The sequence below is a fragment of the Phocoena sinus genome, chromosome 2, assembly GCF_008692025.1.
Source record: "Phocoena sinus isolate mPhoSin1 chromosome 2, mPhoSin1.pri, whole genome shotgun sequence".
NCBI lineage: Eukaryota > Metazoa > Chordata > Mammalia > Artiodactyla > Phocoenidae > Phocoena > Phocoena sinus.
Window position 1 is genome coordinate 41,947,609 of NC_045764.1, and position 25,167 is coordinate 41,972,775.

Below are 25,167 nucleotides of genomic sequence, written 5' to 3' on the forward strand. Positions count from 1 at the left end.
TCACCTGAGTTTTATGTCAGCGGGTTTTATGGCTGACGGCACTGGGCTGCTTTGTGTGCTCAGCTCACCGAGGCCAGGGAGGTGGGCTGGGTGTACTCAAGGCTACTGGTGAGGTTAGAGTTATCATATAGGCCCAGAGGATACAGGTTTGACGCAAACAATTATTAAAAACAAACAAACAAACAAACCAGATGCGGAGGTAAATGAACAATCCTCCAAACTTCTTTCACTTGATGGGGCTGATCATTTAAAAGGTAAAAACGAAAATCAAACACAAAGGGAGTATCTTTTATGATCTCCTTTGCTTAGAGAAAGATAAAAGATGAAAAGCAAAGTTTAATAATAAATCTAGTTGCTGTGAGTTAAACTTTCATTTCTCTAAGGTCTCAGGAGCTGAAAATTCCTCTGCCATCTCTTAGAAACGAGTGATGTATATATAGTTTTAATTGCAGAGAATCTATGAATTGTGCAACTGATGGTATTTCCCTCCTAGCAATTGTTTTGCCAGAAACCCTGACCCCAAATTTGCTGCCCCTCTTTCATAGGGAAAATATGTCTCCCTTAACACCTTGCTTTTTTGTATGAATCTTACCCTTTGCTTTGTTCTTTAAAAAAAATTTTTTTTTTCCTTTCTCCTGACTGCATCATTTCCTCGTTCTCTTACTGTATTCTATATGGTTTTGTAAGACATCTCAAACCAGTCTTTTCTGATACAACATTAAGATCAATTAAATGCCTGCTGCTCCTGTGTGACGTCTGGACATGGGTCCCTGGGAACAACCTGGTGACATCTGGATTCTGCCCGCTGCCCTCTGGCACACGCTCAGAGTCTGACGAGAGTGAGCCTCACCTTTCAACCTCCCTGTCGTGCTCTTCAGAAACACGCTCCCGTCCCGCACGAGCTTCTTCCGCTTCAGATCCTCCTTGGCAAACATCTGACCACTCTTCATTCTCATGATCGACTTGCTATCTGTCTTTGTATAAATCTCATTGAGACGGACCTTCTTTTCATAACTCGCCACTTTGCTGTCCACAGCTCCAATCACACCCTTCACGAGGCCCAGGGACTGAGCTAGATCTTCCTGTTCCACTTCACTATCTGAGAAGGAAAGAATAACTGTCTTTACTGGGCAGAAGGAGGGGCACCCTGTCTTCTTTTTTTTTTTTTTTTTGCGGTAGGCGGGCCTCACTGCTGTGGCCTCTCCCGCTGCGGAGGACAGGCTCCGGACACGCAGGCTCAGCGGCCATGGCTCACGGGCCCAGCCGCTCCGCGGCATGTGGGATCTTCCCGGACCGGGGCACGAACCCACGTCCCCTGCATTGGCAGGCGGACTCCAACCACTGCACCACCAGGGGAGCCCCAGGACCCTGCCTTCTTGCTCCACATCACTGTCTTCCCTCTGTGGGCACGCTGGCAGAGCAAAGCCAACACGTCGAAGGGCACGTGCCTACCCCCCGCTCTGTCAGAGTTTAAATCAAGTTAGATGTTTCACTGATACAGATGACATGCAATTATGGGCCATGTTCTAAAGTGGAAGGAACCCAACATTTTTAGGGAGGGAGAGGAGCAATGAGTTTTTCATTTACGTCTTTGTTTTACCTAATCCTTAATGTAACTGCCCAGGAGCAGGATTAGCTAAGAGAGAAACTATTAAGTAGTGACTAAACGAGAAAACAGCGGTGAGTCTAGCACTTGCAGGGGGGAATCACCTCCCAGTCTAGGGACAAGTGACAAGTTGCTCAGGTCACTGAACTCTCGTTGGGATCACTAAGTGGTTCCTTCCCTTCGTGCTCTCATTCACCCTAAGCCTGCTGATATAACACTTTATGTTTTCACCGAAGAAAACCGTCTTTAAGATAAAACACAGGCTCTCTTTTAGACCTTCTCGACGTGAAAGAGTTCTTCTACGGGGTCTCCAGTGCTGTTGGACAGACCGGAACAGTCCACTGGCAAACGAGACCGAGTCCAGAGAGAGACGCACCTTTGGTACATTGCAATATTCTTTGGAACAAAACCGGGTATTTGGTGATCCGTTGGGTTACCAGCAATATACACTCTGGGATTCCAAGCCTCCGTACGACTGAACTGCTCATCTTCTTCTGCAAGGAAGGAAACCAAGTGTCAGGAACTACCCAAGGGAGAAGGCTCGAGCTAAAACTGACAGTGACACAATGCTCTGGACAACATGGAAATCCCCACCGTTTCACATCAATACCTTCACAAAGGCCTGAAAACGCTTATCCTTGGTATAGAGGTCTTTGAAGTAGTTTACAGACTGGTTGTGCTGCCCACAAAACTTGCCATATGTCTTCTTTGAGCGTTTTGCGTTCTCTCCTGAAAACTGCAGAGGAAGGAGTACAGAGGTTATGCCGTAACTCAGGGTGCTAAACTCCTATTACCATTTTGTCCAAAGTTTCCAGTCTACTTGTGAAACCCAAGAGAGCTTCCTCATCACTTCCTCCCAAAGATTAAAAGATTTAAAATGGTACCGGAGCTTTGGAAAAAGTTTAGCAGTTCCTCAAAAAGTTAAACAGAGTTACCATATGACCCAGCAATTCCACTCCTAGACATAAAAACATATGTCCACACAAAAACCTGTATATGAATGTTCATAGCAGCATTATTCACAACAGCCCCAGAGTGGAAATAACCCAAGTGTTCATCAGAAGATAAATGGATAACGTATGAATGAAAAAAGCCAATCACAAAGGACAACATACTGCTTATTCCATTTATATAAAATGTGCAGAATAGGCAAACCCACAGAGAAAGTAGATTAGTGGTTGCCTAGGGCTGGGGAAGTTGGTGGGGGTGATGATGATAAAAATGTTCTACAACGGACCGTGGCCATGGCTGCACAAGAGTCACGGATATACTGAAAACCACTGAACTGTGCACTTTAAATGGGTGGATCACATGGCATATGAATTATATTTCAATAAAGCTGTTACATATATTTAAAAATAATAAACACAGAAATATCTATGTACTGTGCACATAAGAAATGCAACATGTGTTTTAACTCCCATTTGTCATAACACAGTAATAAAACAGAGAGACTCACTAGAAGTCTCTCATGAGGTAGCAGTCTCAAAGAAGTCATCCTGATAAGTTAGAAAGGCATCAGAAACGGCCGTCATTACCTAGGGACCTGTTTATCCTACTTACCTCAGGCCAGCAGGCCTAACAATTCTGCTTGGCCCTTACATCGTTTCCAAGCGTGTGCGATCTCAGCCGTTCATCTGAAGCTACGTTCACTGTGCGGTAACCGCTGAGTTTCTGTATGTGGTCCACAAGACACGTGCTAAGCATCAATTCCTGCTGGACTAACAATCTCTGGAGGCAACACAACTTGATCCTTACCCCAAAACTTGAAAAAACGTTCAGGGTAGCCTTTCCTTTTCCCCTTTACCAACAGAGAAGCTGAGGCAGAGAGATTTTTAAGTGATCGGCTCCCATCACAAAGCAAGTGCCCTAAAAGGGTGACTCTGGCACTGGCGCTCAGAACCAACAAATGGACACCATGGGGCTAACATCTTACTAGAGGACATGCACAGATACAAGGAGCTACAAGGTCAGAAGAAGTACCAACGCAGGTCTGAGGGTGGAGAGGAGGGGCAGAGGGAGAAACATGGAAAATGACAGGAGGAGGATGTTTGGGGAGGAAGGGTCCTCCCTTGCAGAGCTGACCATGCCCACTTTGATGCCCTGACCACCAGTGTGAACACATTCACTACACTGCATCTGCATTTACTTCACGACGTGCCTATCCTTCACTCCTAGAACATGAGTTCCATGAAGCAGAGGTCTACATTATATTTACCTTTGTGGTTCCACATGGTATTGAGTAGATCCCCAGTAAATACTTGAAAAATGAATGAATGAAGGCACCAATGAATTAACAGGGCGAGGGGTACAGACTCAAGAATACAACGAAAGGACAATATTTCCAATTCTCAGGCAAATGTTCCAGCAAGTAAGCCTCTGCTTCCACAATGAGGCAGAGGCTTGCCGGTGAGAAAGAGCTAGTCAGATGTGATGCGATGCCCCTCTGCCTATAAAGGTTATACTAGCATTATTCTTCTTTCAAAAAGAATGTTTTAAAAAAGAAACATTTAGAAACTGCCTATGACATATACATCTGAAAGTATCAAAACAATTTTTAGCTAAATTGCTTTTTTTTTTTTTTTTTTTTTTTGCGGTACATGGGCCTCTCACTGCTGTGGCCTCTCCCGTTGCAGAGCACAGGCTCCGGACGCGCAGGCTCAGCGGCCATGGCTCACGGGCCCAGCCGCTCCGCGGCACGTGGGATCCTCCCGTACCGGGGCACGAACCCTTGTCCCCTGCATCGGCAGGCGGACTCTCAACCACTGCGCCACCAGGGAAGCCCGCTAAATTGCTTTTGACGTAGGATTGAAACCACACCATACCTTGATGAAAATATTAGCAAGAAATATTTTATGAATTATTTTACAGATGGTTTCTTAGTCAAGTTTTTAGTCTCAGGTGGTTTTTAAATAAATGAGCCTTTTGATTTGAGGCACAGGTTGAAGTTGAGACTTCCAAAAAATATTTTTTGATCTCTTAAACTATAGTATCTCTGATGTTGGTACAGACTCTGAGGAAGCTTTTACTGCATATCTACCATGTATGCTGGGCACTTTATATATACATTACCTCTTAAATTTCAAAATAGCATTAAAAGAGAAAATCTACTGTCCTCAGTTACAGAAAAAGAAACTGAGGGTCGGAGAGATGCAACCACTTGCCTAAGCTCACAGAGATCGTGAGCAGTCCAGCCAGGATGTGAACGCACGGCTACGGGGCCCCCAGTGCGTGTGAGAGGCACCAGGCACCCGCCCGCTGCCTCACCTTGGTGCACAAGCACATCCCCAATCCTCTCGATGAGAAAATTCTTTTCACTTCTATCCACCAGAGAGTCCTTCTTCCGCTCCAGGATCCTCTGAAGGAACTGGCTATGGATACTGATCAGCTCATCCAAACAGGGGAAGAGCTCTCTCACCATCTGCTGCTCAAAGAGCAGGTCGGCCGTCAGTGCCCCGGCTGTACACGTCGCTCATGATCTTGAGTGTGCGGAGGAGGTGGAACTCCGTCTGCATCAGCTCTGGGGGAGGGACAAGGCTCAGTGGTCAGGAATGCTCTCCTCGAGGATTCTCCTGCAAAGTGTGTCTGCTGCTACTAAGAGCCCAAATTTTCTCTTAAGGCTATTTACGGCCCAATTTAAACTTTATAAAACTGAGTCAACAGCTGTCTTTTCCCTAAAGTGTTTTCATCGTATTCCTCGATTTCTCACGGGACCTCACACTATTTTCTGACAGGTGTACTGGATTCCAATCACTCTTAAGTGGTGGTTTCCAAGTGGTCTTCACTGGCATTCAAGACCTTTCATAATTTACTACGTTCCTATTTCCAGAAATGACTTGCGTTTAGTCTAGTTTCTACTGTAGCTGAGGAATTAAACTGTACTGTCACAAGACATCTCTTTTTAGGACTATCGCATACATAAGCACTCATATTAAATAAAATATCCAATAAAATTAAGAATATAATTTTACAGAGAGACTAAAGGATAGAAATAAGATGTCTCTATACCTCAAAGTTTTCAAAAGAAAATCTTTGAGATGCTACATATTTGAAAATTGACTTGATATAGCCCAATAAATCCCCTCATAAATAATGCCAGACAATGCAAATCAAATATTAGCAGAGCACAGGAAGAGTCTCACCATAATCACTTCTTGCCGTTCGACCACATCTTTCTTTTGCTGTTTCAGAACTTGCTGTCCACGATCTGACTCCAGGACTCTGCTTCCAGCTGTTTGGACCCAATCTCAAAGTCTCCCATTAGCTGCCCTTCATTCATGTCTGTACCTACTCCTCAAAATACAAAAAGAATCAATATCAGAATCCTGCGTCTGTGACCTCTAAAAAAAACCTCTGCTGGACGTTCCTCATGGGGATAATTTCATGAGACGTAAACACTCTACACTAATACAGGGATGTCATAGAATATATATTCTATTAGAAAAGATCATTTTCTGTTCCGGAGTGACATACTCTATATTCAAGACTTCGGTTAAGGGTGATAAATGTCACATAAATCAAAGGTGATTAAGACATGATCAGGGTCTGGTGACTTGACTTGTTAAGAGAGTAGGCTTTACAGCTGTGCCAAGACAGCTAGAACTGAACGTGTACGAAAGTCTAGGGGAAGAAGAAGCGTTTGTACAGAGTCTGACCACATTAAAATCAATGACATCCTTCGGTGGACAACCATCTAACAACAGGATAAGTGGGTTTACCAACTCATTAGAAAGCATGTGATGCTTTACAGACAGTTTCAGAGAAGTTTCACAGGAGTAAGGAAGAGGCAGGAGATGCGTTAGTGCTTGCATTCTAGGAGACTGCACAAAGTCTCTGCAGACGCACACAATACATGCAGTGGCTTCTGCTTACCCTCATCAGTAAGGGACTCTGTTGACTCATTGACCTTGCTGATTTTATTTAGTGAGTCTGTTTGAATGAGACAGGAATTTCAGGTGTTTGATATGTTCTCATCATTGCCAACTCTGTGGGAAAAAGGAAACACATACTGTCAGATACATTCTGAGAAGCCATAGTTTCCGGTCTTAAGTGAAGATCTGAAAAACTATAAAATGACAGCTGGCTGCAAGTACTACAATGATGGAAGACAAATTACTTATGTCAGGTACCCAGCAATATTCAACACAAACTATTAAGGAAGGTTGGAGGCACTTAACATCACTGCAAGCATGAACTTTTTGAGCCTTGGGTTTTTTTTAAACGATAGGTAGCAAGGAGGATGCTCTTCCTGTCAAACTGCATACACATTATATAAGAAATTTTTCTGTTGGAAACTCATGTCTAACCACTACACTTTTTCCCTGTGTTCCCTAAATAACTATAGACCAAGCACCTTATATTAAACCATATTCTTCAAACTTTTCTTGACCCCAACTCACCAGCTAGCACCTTAGGCACCCAGTAGATGATGTTTGTGGTACAACAAAAGTAAGCCAGAGTCATTCAAAACTAAATTTTATTTAAAGGCCAACTTTTAAGTCATAATATAAACTCATTTGGATAACATAAGAACTTGGAAAAGAAAGCCTTTGGTTAATCACAACAGAAAGACAAAAGAATATAAAAATACCTGAAACTTTTTGTTTTTAAGGAGGAGGAAACATTAGCCAGCACAGAGGTTATAGGAAACACAGACAAAAGGAGATTTGCATCCTTCAGTTGAGAATTTTCCTCCAGCCTAGGTTAAGAGAGCTGCAAGAGATGTTTTGAGTCCTACACTGAGATGACTTCTTTACTGGATGGGAAGGCAGGCATCTTACCCCAAACAGCCAGCAACATCATAATCGGCCCTGTGCTAATTACAGACAGCCGAGGCTTCTGAACAATCAGGGCCACAGCAACTTCTGGAGGGACCACAAAAGGAACTCAGTGCAGATGAGGGACGGGGAACCTTACTGTCGTACCTGGCCCATTATTCACTCCCATGACTTAAGAGTCAAGGGGCGATGTTAAAAAAAAAGGAAAAGAAAAGAAAAGAAAAAAGCGAAACAAAACAAATTTACCCCCTCCCCCGAGGTTCATACTGACCAACAGAAAAGACCAACAGGACATATGAAAATACAAGTGATTGAAACCAAACATTCAGAATTAAATCTTTTTTCCTATTCCCACTTCTTATTTTGATCTGAAAATCATCCTTTTAGAAGGCAGGTTCTTTAAAAGCAGGACTGATCACATATAAGAGCAGAGGACAACTGGCCTAAAAATGGTGTTTAAAGGGGATCCTTGCTACAAAATGGCGACCATGATGGTACATCAAAGTGTAACACTCACCCCTCTCATCTGTAGCACTAACCCATTACGTTATACATTTCTTTATAAAACAATCTTTTTGTCAAATGGTATAAATTATTATGCTCTGTCACCTAGATGTCAACTGTCCTGGCTTTACATCCCCACTCACCCAGCAATGTTCTGAATGGAGACACTTTTGGAGAGCGACACACTCTGCTGGGACCGTCTGTTAGCAAACATGGGGACGGCAGTGGTTTCATCGGCCAGGAGGACTGCAGACCGAGGGCGCTCCTTGGGCTGGGAGGCTGTAAAGAAGGAAAGGACACCAAATGAAGTATCACCGACACATGCCCACCAGCACTGACTCACCTGATGAATGCCAAATAGAAGCAAACTGCTTTAAAAGAGATTTACCCTGGGAGTGTAAACAGGTACAAAAACCCTATGGAAGACAACTTGGCACCAGCTGTTGAAACGGTAAATGCCTATATCTTTGACCCAGTAATTCCATTTAGGATATGTTTATTCTACAAGATTTACTTGTTTATATTTGAAATGTCGTATGTCCAAAGTTATGCAATGCAAAGTTTGGTAGAAGCAAAATGAGTATCAAAAGAAGATCAGTTAATAAATCATGGTACAGCCTACATGGGAATACTATGAAGCTTTAAAAAAAAACGAGGACACTCTCCATGAACTGACACAGATCGGCAGATAACACATTAAGGGGGAAAAAAATCAAGGTGCAGAATAAAGTGTGCAACAGACCACCTCTTATGTTTTAAAAACATAATTAATAATCCAAATTGGTATTTGCTTTATTTTAATAAAGAAACTTAAGGAAGATAAATATAAAACTAAGAAAAGTGGTTTTCCTGTACGGTGTGATGGCAATGAGGATAAAGAATCGTGTGAAAGTATCATATACTAAAAAATTTAAACTAATTCAAAGTAAGAGAAAAGGAGACCGAAAGAATTTTAAGGAGAAAAGGAGCCTCAGAGATAACTGAGGCTGGTGTTCTTTGGGAGGACCTACCAAGAAACGTGTCAGGGGCTGGTTAGATATGCAAATTCCCAGCCCTCCTCGTTCTGTGCGGGTGGGACCTGGGAGCCTACACATTTACCAGCTCCCCAAGAGATGCTTCTGTACAATGTCTGAGAACACAGGTTTTGACCAATTCCGTTAATTTACAGATGAGGAAAATGCAACATGTGTTTGATGTCACATAGCTAATTTGTCCTCATACTGCGTATTTCTCTTGAACTTGACCAAAGAGCAAACTGGAGGTCTAATTTCATGCTAAAGTAGTCACACTGCCATCTGGGTAGCAAATTATTTCTCCTTGGTAGCTAACTAAACTGCTGCATTACCTGTCCATCCCCAGGAGCATCAGGAGCTGAAGGAAATAAGACTGGGGCAGCTGTTATGGCTTCACAGTATTACAGGATGTTTCTGACTTATAAAATTAATAAAACCATTAATTTCCAATTCAAATTCTATTTAGAAGAAGGCGATATAATGAACACCAGAAACATGCTACCCTATAACACGACCAGACCCTTCCTGCAGGAAGCACACAGGAAACTAGGAGATGTGGGTCCCACAGCAACAGGGAAGAAGGGCAACTGGCAGGGAAGAGAACATGCTCAAGTGTTCAAGAGCCTGGAGCACATCCTCAGTGTCTCAGAAGGGAAGCTGCTGAGCAGATAAAATCTGATGGAGGAAGAAACACCGGTTCTTGAAGAACAGTAGGATGTGGGTAAGTCAGCAGAAAAAGAGGACATTCTGATGAGGAGAACTGCATGAAGGAAGGCAGAAACACTCTATTAATGTGACAGGGAGATAACAAGCAGAAGAGGAAGTAAGTAGAGGGGTGTATATAAGGGATCAGTGAAACGGCCGGAGAAGCAGAACGATGTCACGTCATGCAGAGCCCTGAAAATTATAAAGAACAACCTGCATCTAAAAGGCAGCGTAGGGGGCTGCAAACAACAACTCTCCCTTGTTGAAACCAATCCACTGCACTCAGGGAAGTTGCTAACTACTCTCTGAGCCTCAGCATCCTTATTTGTGATGGCGATGGTAGTGGTGAAAGCAAACACTGAAGGAGGCCTCTCACCAAGTACTTCATTGGTGTGATCTCACTTAAACCCGATGACCACCTGCCGATACTATTTCCATCCTTTCGCAGAGGAGGAAAATGACATACAGGGGACTTAGTAAACGTCCAAGGTTACACGGCTGTTAAGTGGGATGCTGGGACTCAAATCCATCCAACCTGAATCCACAATCTGTACTCTTACCGCTACATTACCTCAGGAATTAAAAGGGGAAAACAGGAATACGAATACATGTGGGGGTCAGACATAATAGGTATTTTTTTGGAAAAATGCTATTTTATCTGATTTGAAAGAAAAAAAAAAGGTTTCTGAAATAAGGGATAATGTCACAGAACAAAAGTTTAAGGAAGATTAGACTTGTAAAAGGTGTTGGAATGGGTTGGATCACTGGTTAAGGTGGGTGACAGTCTGGCACAACTTTTTCTTCTTGGAATCCACATGCAAAGACGGGCAATAATTGGACTTCTATCTAAAGGGACTCCACACCCTCCTGGTGGCACAGTCTCTACAGCCATTCCGGGGCCATCTGGAAGCACTCAGAGCAGTCGGGCACAGAGGAGTGGTCCTCAAGCTCGAGTGTGTGCATCACCATCACCTGGAGCATCTACTAAAACACAGATCACTGGGCTCCGCCTCTGGCATCTCTGAGGTAGTAGGTCTGGGTAGGGCCCAAGAATTGGCACTTCTAATTGATCCAGGATCTACACTTTGAAAAACACGGCCTGAGGGTAAGTTTCACATGGGCTCCCATAGAGCAAATTTAGGTGATATTCATTACTGCATCTTTATGGCAGGAGTTGGAAACAACTCAGACAACTGTCTTTGGGGGAACTGATAATTAAAATGTGGTATATATTTATGAAAGAACACCATGCAGCGATCTGAGACAATAGCTTACATATAGGAACACGCATAGATCTCAAAACCATATTGAGTGGGAAAAAAGCCAGCAGAATGGATAAGCAAGTCATATCATCTAATTTAAATTTAACGCACAAAATCATAAGAGATATTTCCAGAGGTACACATATGTCTAAAGATACGGCAGATCAGAGAGGTTTACAGTAAATATACTGCAGTGCGTGCTGAGGAAGGGAAAGGAATGAGATAGGGAATGAAGAATGAAAAGGGGAAAATATTAAGTAAAACCAAAGTGAAGCTTTGCACAGACTGGAGAAGACAGGTGATGTGAATGGGAGAGGTGTGATTTACCCAATTTGTGTACCACTGAAGTCCTTGGGGAAAAAAAGAACTAGTTTCGTAACTCCACAGTTTGTCAAGAAGTTTAAGAAGCAAGATCTCATGTGATGCAACTGTAACACTGCTAAAAGCAAGTTTCACTGTCGACTCACGCAAGAGAAATTTCAAGACACACAGGGCTAAGGTGCGGCCTTTTAAGCTAAGACACACACTATTCTAGAACCTTCCAGAGAGTTTGATGGTAGAATGGTAAGCTTTTGGTCAATGAAACTGCAGCCTTCTCTAAGTACTCAAAATAGGTTTTCAAATCTTGCTTAAGAATAACAAATAAATACTACAGAAGTATGGGTAAGTCCTGAACCAGAGAGGCGAAAAGGAATCATGAGAGGTGGGCTGAGCTACTTACACTTCTTTCTCATAATGACCCTGGGCAGCGAAGATGTGTCATGTGCTTGAAGGCTCCCTTTGGGCTGCTGAAAGGAAAAGAAAGCCTGAGTGAACACTGCATTTACAATTTGTCTTCTGTCAAGTTTCAAGAGGCCTAGAGCAGGAAGCCAGCTGCTCCTACTTCCCTGCTCTGTTCCTGCCAACAGTCCTCAGTACCCTAGGCCTAGCTACAGCCACCCACTCTGGCTCTCCTCTGAACCCGCCAAGCGCTCTGATCCTGCATATGCCGTCTCTTCTGCCTGGAATGCTCTCTTTACCGACACAGGCACGACATTCTTCTATTTGAAGATAATCCCTCCTTGGTAGAGCCGTCTGTTAGCCTCTTTCTTCTCCTCACCCGAGGCAAGGACTGGCACCCCTCAGGATCCTGCATGTACCCCCGCCTAGCTTTTTCTTTACTTATGGTCATCGTCTGCTTGTCCATCTTCACCAGAATGCTGGCTCCTTTAAGAGCGGCATCTGTGCCCTTTTCGTTTCTATTTCTCCAGTGACTCGCATTTATAAGGTGTAAAATAATTCTTAGGTAAAGTGCTAATTTTAAGACCTTTGTTGTAGCATGGAACAGAGACACTGTGAGAAATTACAGACTGAAGCAATTAGTCTGAGATAAATCATTAGTGAAAAAGGGTCCATTTAAAATGAAACTCCCCCTTTGAGGTTACATCCGTTTCTATGGGATGTGCTGTATCCCTATCATTCTCCTTCTCTATAGCACATTCACAGCAGTCTTACCAGAGATCACAAACTCAAATGCCTGTGGGGTCAGGCAGGTAACAAAGGACAGAGGTGAGTTGGAGGAGCGGGGGAGTGGCAGTCTGGGGCTTGTACATCTTGTCTAGAGGAGGCGGCAGCCACTCAGCCCCAGTGGATTATCACCCACCACCCACCTCTCTAACATTTAAGGAACTACAGGCCAGATACTGTTCTACCTGCTTAGGAGCTATTGATGGATCAAACAGTCCTGACTTCAGACTGCTTGGCAACTTTAGTGCTTACATTCTAGTGGGGGGAAGGTACAGATCATAAAAAGTCAATGTAATATAATAATACATACAGTGTGCTAAGCAGACCCTAAGAAGGTGGTAAGTACTATGGAAAGAAAAGAAAAAGAGCAAGGTGGGAATTGGGAATGCTGGGTAAGGGGAAATACCAAGGCTGTGAGATCTTCCATTTCTTCAGGAGAAATCAGAAATCCAAATTGGTGTGAAATACGATTTTTCTATAGATACACTAACTCAAATAAAAAAAAATTACTCCATGAGCCAAACAAAATTTATGTCCATGGACTGAATAAGATCTGGGGTACAGAGGTCTGTCATCTTTACACTAGAGTTCAGTGCTTCTCCAAGTGTGGTCCTCGGACTAGCAGTATTAGCATCATCTGGGAACTTACTAGAAGGCAAGTTCCTGGCCCCTCCCCACCCGCCAAATTGGAAACTCTGGGAGTGGGGCCCAGTGTCATCTTATAACAAGCCCCCAAGGTGATTCTAATGTACACTCCAGTTTGAGGCCACTGCACTAGATAAATGCGTTTGGTTATTGGAAGCACACAGCATGCTGAGCATTTGTGTAGATGGAGCTGGAGAGCACTCTTCTGACAAGGAACAAAGACATTTATGAGTGACTACTACACTGAAAACCACACAGGCCGCCTAAACGCCCATCTGCCCCCAGCCCCGTACTCTTCCTTAAGGGCTCTGATATGCAGTGCCTGTTATCACACAGCTGCATACTCAGAGCACGTACCATCATACACTTCCTGCTCCTGTCATGTGATCCACACAAGCCCGTGGAGAAAAGTGCTGCCACACAGGCCCGTTTAACCCTGACACTCCCCAGCCCATCAGCATGTCAGAGCCCCTGATTTCCACCTGCTGCCCTCATGGTCCTGAAGAAGGAAGCCAGGCGTGTGAAAGGCAGAGGAGGTCTGCAGACACAGTTAAGAAGAAAACCACTTCAACGGCGACACACATTAAAATCACAGAGAAATGGGCATTTAACGTGGAGCAGTTCTGAAAGCATTTCACCTTCCAAAAGCCACAAATTCCCGAGTGTGTTAAGAAGAGAAAAATCATTTTTGGTTATTTGAGTCTCAAAGTAGTCATTTCATCAAAATGATGAAAATAAACAAAAACTACAACCCCAAATCTCCCAACTCTGAAGATTTTATTGGTTTAGCCAGAAATGTCTTACCTTCATTTTGACCTTTGCACAGGAGGCCAGACATTCTCTACAGCCTTTGTGGACAAAAGCACCACAATCTGAAAAGAGAGCAAAACCCCAGGTGACATTAATACACAGCAAACAGATCCCCCAGACTGATTTTCCATTGCCACAGCAAGCGACAGACTGCCAGGTGAAGTCGCTCACACGTGAGAACGTGACTAGCTGAAATTACAGATTGCAGCCCTCTTCGAGGAAGCAGGCATGTGATGTCCTTTGGAGGAGGAGAAGCAAGAGCAGATGTGATTTCTGATTAATGAAAACTAGAAATCTGAAACTTCTCGGGCAGGAAGCTGAGAGGCTACAAAACTACAAGTGAAAGCATCTGCTGTCAATATGTAGGTCTAAGTCACAAATAAGACATAAATGGTATGTATTTACATATAGAGAAATTTACATATACCTCTAGTAACACCCACAAATAATACGTAAATACAGCCCCTTAACAGGGGCTGTGAAATCTGTATGGCTGTGTCAAAGGTGGAATGTGAATGTGAAAATCTACCTTTATGTCCTTCGACTTGGAAACCTAACTACCCTGAACTTTTTGCAACACCCCAAGCGAGTCAACAGCTGCAGAAGAAAGGTCATCAGAACCACCCTAAAGCACCTCTGGGAGCTCTGACTCAAGAGAAAGTGGGAGACTTCCTGAATGATGAACAGAGATTTACCACAAGATGAAACACAGCCCATGATCCTGCAAGGACACGAGTTTATTTCAACTCTTATTTCTCACTCCTTGGCCCATAAGGGCCACTGCTATATAAACCCCACCCTCTGTGCCTCACAAAAGGGTCATCATCAGCTTGTACTATGGTCATAAGAATGGTTCCAGGAGGCCAGAGGTGAAGTAAAACAAATACAAGAGCTGTCTGTGGGGACACCCCATGATGAGCATCTCTCCAGGGAGGGACTGCCTGAGAAAATCAACAGATACCACCCATCAGGCAACGCTTCACACCCTGATTCACGAAGCACCACGGGTCCTGCCTATGGTAACCCACGAATCATGGGCCAGGATGCTCTCCTGGTTCCTACGTACAGATTACGAGGACACTAGAATGGAGACTGCCAGAACCCCAGACGCTTTTCCCCATTCCTTCCTCAATGCCTACTCGGTTCACAGGTCTCTTCCCTGACACCACCAGTCACAATGCGTTGGATAATCTTATGGTTTTCTCCTCCACTGAGCGCTCCTCTAGGGTAGGGTCCCTCCATCTACTGCCGAATCCTTTATTAGGTCTCCCTAGCATAATGCCTGGCTCATGCCACCTACTCAAACGTCTGTTGGAGATCTTATGTCTATTTTATCCAAAAGCCAAGTGCCCTGACACAACCTAGATTACAGTATGTCAAATATCTTATCAACACTAAAAGGAGTACTAGAAGAACAGCCATCACACTAAATGTGATTTAGGTCCTGGCTCTCCTAATTAGTTATGTTACCCTATGCAAGTTCCTTCTCTATAGGCCTCAGTTTCCTCAGACCTATAAAATGAAAGGAAGTACCACATCTTCCCCCCCCAAGTTCCTTTTCTCTGTGATCCTATAAGACTCCTTATGCTACATCTCTTGAAGAAAGAGATAATTTTCCAAGTAAACTCCACTAGAATTGTTCTATAAGGTTTCATGTTGCAGAAGAGTCTTCAACTTAGTCATCTGAATTATCACTAGGACCGACCCATCCTTCAGGGTATGGTTAGGGAAAGTTCCAAGTGGAGAAAATCTTGGCTGAAGCTATTTCCATAAAAGAGGCGATAGGGAGCAACTCTACTTTTGTTGACAGCATGGCCCAGAGCGGGAACTTGTCTGGAAGTGGGGTGGGGTGAAGTATTCTTGGGCCTTTTACTCTCAGGCCTACCAAGCCTCCTATCTAGCTAAGCTCTTCTAGCTCCACCCGAAGTGAAATTCACTGTCTGGTCATTTTTCTGAAGTTAAACAATCAGAAGAGACATCCATTTACCAACGGCAGCATGAGGAGAGACTCTCCCTGGGAAAGGCTCACTCAGGGAATCAACAAGAGGAAAAAAAACATGGAAGGCTTTATCTCAGTCACAGCTCTATCTTATTTCCATTGTTTTCTTCTCTAGGAGAAGACTGCAAGGGAGATATATGGATGCTGTGCTACCTGCAATTTCTACTCTTTGGGATCATGACCATTTCCACATAGGTCGTGAACTGTTCCAGAAGTCAGCAGCTATAAAAGGGTTATGTATCATTGAATATTAATGCCAGGGTTTCTCAGACAACACCCCCTTCTGGGCACAAGGAGGCTCTGCAGAAAGAGACCCCTGGGGAGTGACTCATTCTAATCAGCAAAAGGAAACTTTTGACGATATTTTTCTTCAAGGACCGGAAACCACTGGCCCTCATTAAATTGTCTAGTTCTCTGCTACTTGAAAATAAGGACACATTTTGATAAGAAATCGTCTTACTACTCAGAGAAAAAAGCAGAATCACAAATAGAAATCCACATAACTCTGAGATGCCAATGCTGTTATGCCCTTCTATACATCAGGCAATGTAATTCATATTCCAGGATCTAGAACTTGGTGAACTTTGCTAAAGACTTTAAGCCCCACTAGCCAATGGTCTTCCAGAAAGAGTCAAAGAGGCAACAGGTGGGCTGGACCGTTTGCCTTGATTGATTTGTATTCAAAACTTTTTGCCTCTCACTTCTCAGAAACTTTTTTAATGGCTCCCCATCATCTTTAGGATAAAGCCCAAACTTCTTACTTAGCTTGACATGGCCCATCACGTGCTGTATACATTTCTAGCCCCTTTCCCACGTTAGGGAAGTTTTCGATTATAATCTCTTCAAATACTTTCTCGGGTCCTTTCTCTCTCTCTTCTCCTTCTGGGACCCCTATAATGCAAATGTTGTTGCATTGAATGTTGTCCCAGAGGTCTCTTAGGGTGTCTTCATTTCTTTTCATTCTTTTTCTTTATTCTGTTCCACAGCAGTGAATTCCACCATTCTGTCTTCCAGGTTATTTATCCGTTCTTCTGCCTCCGTTCTTCTGCTACTGATTCCTTCTAGTGTGTTTTTCATTTCAGTTATTGTATTGTGCATCTCTGTTTGTTTGTTCTTTAATTCTTCTAAGTCTTTGTTAAACATTTCTTGCATCTTCTCAATCTTTGCCTCCATTCTTTTTCCGAGGTCCTGGATCATCTCTACTATCATTATTCTGAATTCTTTTTCTGGAAGATTGCCTACCTCCACTTCATTTAGTTGTTGTTCTGGGGTTTTATCTTGTTCCTTCATCTGGTACATAGTCCTCTGTCTTTTCATTTTGTCTATCTTTCTGTGAATGTGGTTTTCACTCTGTAGGCTGCAGAACTGTAGTTCTGCTTGCTTCTGCAGTCTGCCCTCTGGTGGATGAGGCTATCTAAGAGGCTTGTGCAAGCTTCCTGATGGGAAGGACTGGTGGTGGGTCTTCACTCAACATTCTTATTCAGCATCACACTGGAAGACCTGTTAGTATCGGAGGGTCTCCTGCAGAGGTGGGGGGCAGCTGCTGCTCACCGTGGCGACAAGGACACTGGAAGCCAATATTGGCATCTTAACAATGTTAAATCTTCTGATGCCATGAACACGGATGTGTTTCCATTTACTTAGGTCTTCTTTCATTTCTTTCAACAATATGTTGTCTTCAGAGTATCAGTTTTTCACTTCTTCTTGTTAAATTTATTCCTGGTTTTAATTTTTTGAAGATGTTACAAATGTTTTTCTTAATTTTTATTTTGTTTTTTTGTTGCTAGTGTATAGAAATATAATTAATCATTTTATATTGAGTTGTACCTTGTAACTTTTTTTTTTTTTTTGCGGTATGTGGGCCTCTCATTGCTGTGGCCTCTCCCGTTGCAGAGCACAGGCTCCGGACGCGCAGGCTCAGCGGCCATGGCTAACGGGCCTAGCCGCTCCACGGCATATGGGGGTCTTCTGGGATCGGGGCACGAACCCACGTCCCCTGCATCGGCAGGGCAGACTCTCAACCACTGCGCCACCAGGGAAGCCCCGTTGTAACTTTTTTGACTCCGTTTATTAGTTCTAACTGTTTTTAGTGGATTCCTTGGGATTTTCAACATCAAGAGTCATGTCATCTGCAGATTAAAAGAGTTTCATTCTTCTTTTCCAATCTGAATGCAATCTCCCCCCCATATTTTTTGCTCAGTTTTCCTGGACCTTCTGCACAATGTTGAGTAGAATGTTTGGTGTCCCTTTTAAAATCCATCCCTCCTGCCCCTCCCCAATGCTGTACATCTCCAGCAACTACTGCTCTATTTTTGTTATAATAGTTGCCTTGCATTTTAACCATTTGATAAATGGTATCATACAGTGTGGTCTTTGTGTGTGTGTATCCTTTACTTAGCATAATAGTTTTGAGATTCATGGTTTTGTTGTGTATACCATTAGTTGTTCCTTTCTGTCCATTGATATGTGGGTTGTTTCCATTTGGGCTAGTAAAAATAAAGCTGTTATGAATATTCATGTGAGAGCCCTGTATGGGTAGATGCTTTAATTTCTCTTGGGTAAACACCTAGAAGTTGAATGGCAGGATCATATGGTAGGTGTATGTTTACATTTTTAAGAAGATAGTAAACTGTTTTCCAAAGTGGCTGTACCATTTCACATCCCCACCAGCAGAGTATGAGAGTTCCAGCTCCTTCACATCCTTGCAATGTTGGCATGATTCATCTTTCTAATTTTAGTCACTGCAGTTGGCATATAGTGGTACCTTGTCATGATTTTAATTAGCATTTTTCTGTTATGTAATGATGTTGAGCATATTTTCATGTGTCTATCTGCCATCTTTATATCTTCTTGGATGAAATGTCTGTTCAAATCTTTTGCGAAGACATTGATTGCATTGTCTGCTTTCTTATTGAGTGTTGAGAGCTCTTTATATATTCTAGATAGAAGTCCTTTAAGAGATATATAATTTGCAAGTATTTTCTCCTAGTCTGCACTTCGTTTTTCCATTCTCTTACCAGTGTCTTTTGAGGAGCATAAGCATTTAATTTTGATAAAGTCCATTTATCAATTTCCTTTGTGGATTGTGCTTTTGTAGTGTAATATTTAAGAACGCTTTGCATAATCCAAGGTCAAAAAGATTTCTCCTGTGTGTTCTTCTGTACCTTTGTAATTTTAGCTTTCACATTTAGGTCTGTGATCCATTTGGGGTTAACTTTTGTATATGGTGTGAGGTGTGGATTAAAATTCATTTCTCCTCTCAGTTGCTTTAGGGCTCATGGTACATATCTTCAACTTCTCACAGTCTACCTTCAAGTGATATTATACAACAACTTCCTATATAGTACAAGAATCTTACGATAGTTTACTTCCATTTCTCTCCAATGGGCCTTGGTGCTATTGTTGTCATTTTATTCTTACGTACGTTAAAAACCCTGTACTACATTGTTATTATCTTTGCTTAAACAGTCATCCATCTTTTAAAGAGTTTTAAATAATAAGAAAAAAACATATGTTTTCCCAGGTAATTACTTTTTCTAGTGACCTTTATTCCTTTATATAGATCATATTTCCATCTGGTATCATTTTCCTTCAGTTTAAAATATCTTGTAGTGAGGGTCTGTTGGTGATGAATTCTTTTAGCTTTTGTACATCTGAAAAAGTATTTGTTTTGCTTTCACTTTTGAAAAATGTTTTCAATGAGTATACGATTCTAGTTTGACAAATTGCCCCCCAATATTTTAAAGATGTTGTTCCACTGTTTTCTCTGTTACATTGTTTCTTACAAGAAATCTGCTGTCATCCTTATCTGGTCCTTTGTACATAATGTGCTTTTTTCCTCTGGATGTTTTAAAGATTTTCTTTTTATCGCTGGTTTAGAACAACTTGATTATGATGTGAATTGATGTCATTTTTCTCATGTTTCTTGTCCTTGGGGTTTTTGCTGAACCTCAACTATGGGTTTATATTTTTCATCAAATTTGGGAAAACTTCGCTATTATATCTTCAGATAATTTCTTTCTGCCTCCTACCCCCTTTCTGGGACTCCAATTACAAATTAATTAGGCTGCTTGAGGTGTCTCACAGTTCACTGATGCTATGTTCATTTTTTCCAGTCTTTTTTTCCTGTTAGACATATGGTTTTTATCTGTAGGAATTTAACTTGGGTCTTTAATTATATCTTGGATACTTCTAAAGCTTTTTGAACATATAGAACATAGTTATAATAAGTTTTAACATCCTTGTCTGATAATTCTAACATCTGTGTCAGTTTACATGATTTTTATCCTTTAAGTTTTTTTTTTTTTTTAACATGTGTAGTAATTTTTATTGGATGTCAGACACTGTGAATGTTACTCTGTTGTGTGCTGGATGTTTTTGTAAGTATTCCTGAACTTTGTTCTGGGATGTGGTTAAGTTACTTGGAAACTGTTTGATCCTTTTAGGTCTTGCTTTTAAAGATTTGTCAGGTAGAACTGCAGCAGTGCTTCATCTAGGGCTAATTATTCCCTATTACTAAGGAAAGCCCCTTCTGTGTCCTCTACCCTGTGCCTGTGAATGATTTTTCCACGCTGGCTGGTGGGAATAGGCACTATAACTGGTCCTGTGTGAGCACTGGGTATTATCACCTCTAATCCTTTGGGATGATTCTTTTCTAGACTTGAACACTTTCTCACATGTGTGCACTGATCAGTCCTCTAATGAGTACTTGAGGGGGACCCACTGAAGATCCCTAGAATTCTGTGTGCATCTCTCTCTTCTGTATTCTGTCCTGCCTATTCTATCTGCCTTCATCTCCCCTGATTCTCAGCTCCATAACAAACTTATGGTTACCAAAGGGGACAGGGTTGTGGGGGAGGGAAGAATGAAGAGTATGGGATTAGCAGATACAAACTGCTACACATAAAGTAGATGAGCAAGAAGGATTTACTGCAGAGCACAGGGAATTATGCCCAATGTCTTGTAATAATCTATAACGGAATATCATTGGCCAAAAAAATTACCCCGAATCACTATGATGTACACCTGTTTACAGTATTATAAATCCAGTTTTTTAAAAACGTATATGAAGAAAACATAATGAAATATTAGTGGATAGTTTCTTCTGGGTGATGGGACTATAGGTGTTTAAAAATGTTTTAAAAATAAACCAGTATTTCCCATATATTTTTTTTAGGGAATATGAGTTACAATTATATCAAACAACAAATCCCCCCTAAATGTTAAGACAGCATCCTTGCAGAGGAGTGGCTCCTATCAGGCTGGGAGAGGGCTAAATGGAGATGATGTGGGTGTGAAAGGGCAGGTGGAGCTGGGGCAGGGATCACGATGGTCTAGAATCCTTGCGGGGAAAGTCAGCTGGAGGTTGGCACCAGAATCTGGGACTTGCAGGCAGTGCTTGAGCCAACTGAGCTTGGCTCAGACCTCCAGAGTGGGCTGGGGGCCCTGTCTTCTCTGCCCACCATTTTCATTACTTCTGGAGGCACCTGGAGTGTTCCCTCAAGCCCAGGCCCAGTTCCCCTTGGGCTGTGCTCCTCCCACGGGCAACACTTCTGCCTTGTTCTCCCTCATGTTTACTCTGCTGCTTGGCAGACTCTAGTGGGATTCAAGGCCCCAAGGAGACAGCTGTCATCCTTCAGGCCCAGAGCCCCAGCTACTCAAAGCCCAGGCTTCCATCACACGCAGAGACGGCTCCATCTCAGGGGCTGTTTGGAGACCCTGGGGGAGGGAGCCTCACCTGCAGAACAGAGCTGACTTCTGGGATCAAGACTGGGGATCATCCAGCCTCTCAAACTCAGCTGCACGTAGGAACTACCCGTAACTGTTCAAATGTACTAATGCCTGGGCCCCACCTTAAAGGTTCTGTGGGGGGATCCGCCACACGTGGGGCCTGGGCCTCTGAGGCACAAAGCGCCCCTAGATGATTCTAACGTGTGCAGGGCTGAGAGCCGCTCTCTAGTCCAACCACCTACTTTGTGGATGTGACACCTTCAAGGCCACCCAGCCCTTCAGTGACGACGTCGGCACACACAACAATGGCAGGAGAAATCTACAGAGCACGGATTCTGTGCTGTCCTGTCATCTCATCATCACAGCAGCCCTTGGGGTTGTAGGGTTCCTACCTTGCAGACGAAGAGACTGAAGCCTGTACCTTGCTCAGAACCATGCAACTGCTCCCGGACTTTGTCAACAGGTTTGGAAACAGCCAGAATGTTCACAGAGCATCATCTGCAGAACAAGAGCGGGATTCCATGCAGGGAACTTCTGTTTGCAGAGTGGAAAGGACCTCACTGCTCTGAGGGGTGGGATACTGGAGCTCTCTCCTTCCTCCTTTCCACCCACCCACCACCCCAACTCGCTGGGGTGGGAGTATTGGGTGCACCCAGGGTCTCGTGAACTGTGGTATGGGTAAAACTCCCCAGGGAGTTAGTGAAAGCTGTGAGTTTCCTAGCCTTCTCCCAGGAGATTCTGACTCATTAAATCTGGGGTTGGGCCCAGGGAGATGCATTTCTAACAAGCAGCCCAGATAGTTCAAATGCAGGGATCTGAAGTGTCCTTTGAGGAACACTGGTCTAAGGACAAATCTTGGGTCTGCGTGTGGGCAGGCATGGGCCTGCCGCTGGCTCTGGCTGGGCCATGAGCCTTGGTGTGATCACCCACAAATGGGGGACTCGGACGCCCTTTGGGTGGTCAGGTTCAAAGGCATCATGGATATGAGACCTATGGGTTTCCAGCCAGTGAGAGCCCCTCGCTCTAGGGCCTTGCATGGGAAGGTCATTCCGAGAAGAAGACAAGACACTGGCAAACTTTCTTTGACCCAGAAAACTCTGAAAGCTTGGGGGAGCCCTGAAGTCACAGTAAATGCTCACACCTGCAGGCCCACATGTCTGCACAATCCCAAGATCCAGTCCTTTATCTTGTCTCTTCCTGCCAAGCAAAAAGAAAGGACATGTAATTTTTTTTTTTTTTTTTACAGTAACAGTATGGGGGTAGGTGCCACCATCCCCATTTTACAGAGGAGGAAACTGTACTCAGAGAGGTTAAGCATGTTGGCCCAGGGCACACAGGAGTGGGGCACCAGGGTATGAACTTGAATGGTTCTATTTCCAGACCTGGCTGCTTTGGCTCTCCCAGCCCGCCTTTCTCAGAGACGCTCTCATCTCCAGTGGGAGAGGGTGAGAGAGCCGCCCCTGGGCTTCCTGGTCCCAGATAGGGCAGAGTGGCCTGGCCCACTTTTGGCTGCAAGACCTGATGGGGGTGAAGCTCAGCTGCTTTGCAGGGACAGGGGCTGGCGGCCATCCCAGCCCTGGCAGCAGGACTCTGTACGGTTCAACCAGAGGCCACCCATGGGGAGAGCCTTCTTGGAGTTAGCTGGAGCTGAGGGCCACCTGCCACCTTGGCCCTGCTGGCAGAGCAGTGGCCCCTGCCTCTTCCAGGCCCTGGGACAACCCTGCCTGTCCACTACCAGCACTGTGGTTTTGGAAAGAGGGTGCGTGGGGCGTGGGCTTTGGGCTCAGCCTTGCTTTCTGGTCTGGAAGCGAGGGGGAGGGGACACTAGCCAAAGGCTGGTGGTTCCAGGTGTCACGTGTTCTGTGTAGGCCGGAGGGTTCCAGGTGCTAAGGGCAGACAGGAGGGAGGGGTTGGGCTTGCCCTGGCTGTCAGGGAAGGCTTCCTCTAGGAAGTGACAGTTCACCTAAGCCAAGTGAGGGAAGGAGGAAAGGTATCCCAAACCAGAAGCCCAGGGACAAGGAGCTCCGAGCCACGCCCTGGGCTGGGCACCACTGCCAGGCTACGGGGAAGGTCGTTTCTTCCTCCGGGCACTCACCTCCAGGTACAGGGACAGAGGTTAGGTATGGGATTCCGGCACTGCTGCTGGGACAGGCTCCTGCTGCAGCTGTGGGTAACAGGCTCAGGAATCAAGAGTCACGTGCTGGGGACCAACATTCAGCATCTCACCGAGTTGTCACAGCAAATCTGCAAGCTAGATACCCTGGTTCCCGAATGCAAGAGGAAAACAGGGATAGACAGGTCCAATAACTTGTCCAAGGTCACTCGGCCATTAGATGGCTGGACTGGACGTTGAGCCCAGGCTCTGATCCGAAGTCTGCGCCCGTTCTTTCACTCACCCCATGGCCCCCCAGCCTTTGTCCACTGCCCCCTCAACGGAGCGGGAGCCCAGCCGGGGCTGGTGGAGGGAGCATTGTTTCAGGTGACCAGCGTCCCGCTCCTTTGTCCTTTGGATGCAGAGACCAGGCAAGGCTGGGAACTGGGGTTGTCCAGGCAACGGCCCAGCTTCAACCCCAAAGCTGCTGGGGGTGGGGTGGGAAGTTCAGGGCCCTCAAGGGATGTGCTGACAAGGGAGGGGGAGAAAAGTTGGCCCGGTTCTCAGCTGGTGTAAGGAGCTCACTCCCCTCACGCCCCCTGAGCCCCGCCAGCCAATCCCCTCAGAGGCCCTCCTGGGTCCCCCTCCCCTCCCATCTCCAACCCAAGGGTCCAGATACCCTTTCCCAGGAAGAAAGTCTCACCAAGGTGCCTGGAGGGAAGAGCAGCCCAAACTTCAGTGGGACTATTTACAGCTGTGTGAGTGATTACCATGTGAAAGAAAGAGGCCAGAGGGGCCTGGGGACGCCCTGGCTGTAACTTGGACACCAAAGGACTTGGGAGGGGGTGTATGGGGGAGGCCGGTGGGGTGCACCAAGTTCTGCCCAAGTCTGGGGTGTACCAAGTTCTGCCTCCTTTTCCACGTCGGACTCCTCTTGGGACCCTGACGGGGGTGGCACCATGTCCACCTGGATTGCTCCACCACCTCTGGGCAACCTTCCGGCGGTGACCTGAGGCCCTGAAGGAATGGGGGTAAAGTTAAGGGAAAGGTAACCTCCCAAGAATCCCAGAGCAGGAGCTGTGGTGGGCGAGGCCCTTGCGGCCTGAACCCAGGATGTGGTGCTGGAAGGAGGTTCCTGATCTTATTCCTGATGCTCTGCAGCACAGCTCACCACCGATCTACTTTTGTTCCCGCTTCCTAGCAAGTAACAAAACCTGTGTGCTGTATTTCCTCCCTGCCCTGCAAGCTCTTTTCTGGACTGTCCAGCATCCCAACCTGTTCCCGGCATTTGTGACTCAGGTTTCCGTCCTGCTGCATTGGTTAGCAGGACTCCCTTCCTGGGCACATGGCTGCCACAACCTGGTTTCCCTTCCGGTGGGAGGTCCTCAGACAGGAGTGGCCCCTTTTATCTGGGGAACCTTCTCCCTCAGGAGCAGGCAGACACGCCACGCCCCACTGGGTGGATGACCGGTCCTCGTGGAGCCCTGTGGGCTTTGTGCCTCTGCTCTTCTTCTGGAA

General features: G+C 44.7%; 1 protein-coding gene and 1 long non-coding RNA gene across 2 annotated transcripts in view; both read right to left on the reverse strand.

Moving 5' to 3' along the window:
* LOC116748545 (A-kinase anchor protein 13-like) overlaps nt 1–14,023 on the reverse strand; it is a gene marked incomplete at its 5' end in the record, with an annotated part of 32,387 nt that extends 18,364 nt beyond the window's left edge. The window contains 11 exon segments of the mRNA XM_032621687.1: nt 851–1,099; nt 1,983–2,100; nt 2,217–2,342; nt 4,869–5,057; nt 5,059–5,124; nt 5,749–5,795; nt 5,798–5,899; nt 6,479–6,591; nt 8,031–8,166; nt 11,589–11,655; nt 13,823–14,023. Coding sequence (XP_032477578.1) covers nt 851–1,099; nt 1,983–2,100; nt 2,217–2,342; nt 4,869–5,057; nt 5,059–5,124; nt 5,749–5,795; nt 5,798–5,899; nt 6,479–6,591; nt 8,031–8,166; nt 11,589–11,655; nt 13,823–14,023 — 1,414 coding nt within the window.
* A 3,139-nt stretch (nt 14,024–17,162) lies between these two features.
* LOC116749436 lies at nt 17,163–24,540 on the reverse strand. Its single transcript, XR_004348612.1, has 3 exons — nt 23,653–24,540; nt 22,699–22,754; nt 17,163–22,055 (listed from the first exon to the last, which is right to left on the reverse strand). It is a non-coding gene; the product is annotated as an uncharacterized LOC116749436 (long non-coding RNA).
* Nucleotides 24,541–25,167: the final 627 nt, after the last annotated feature.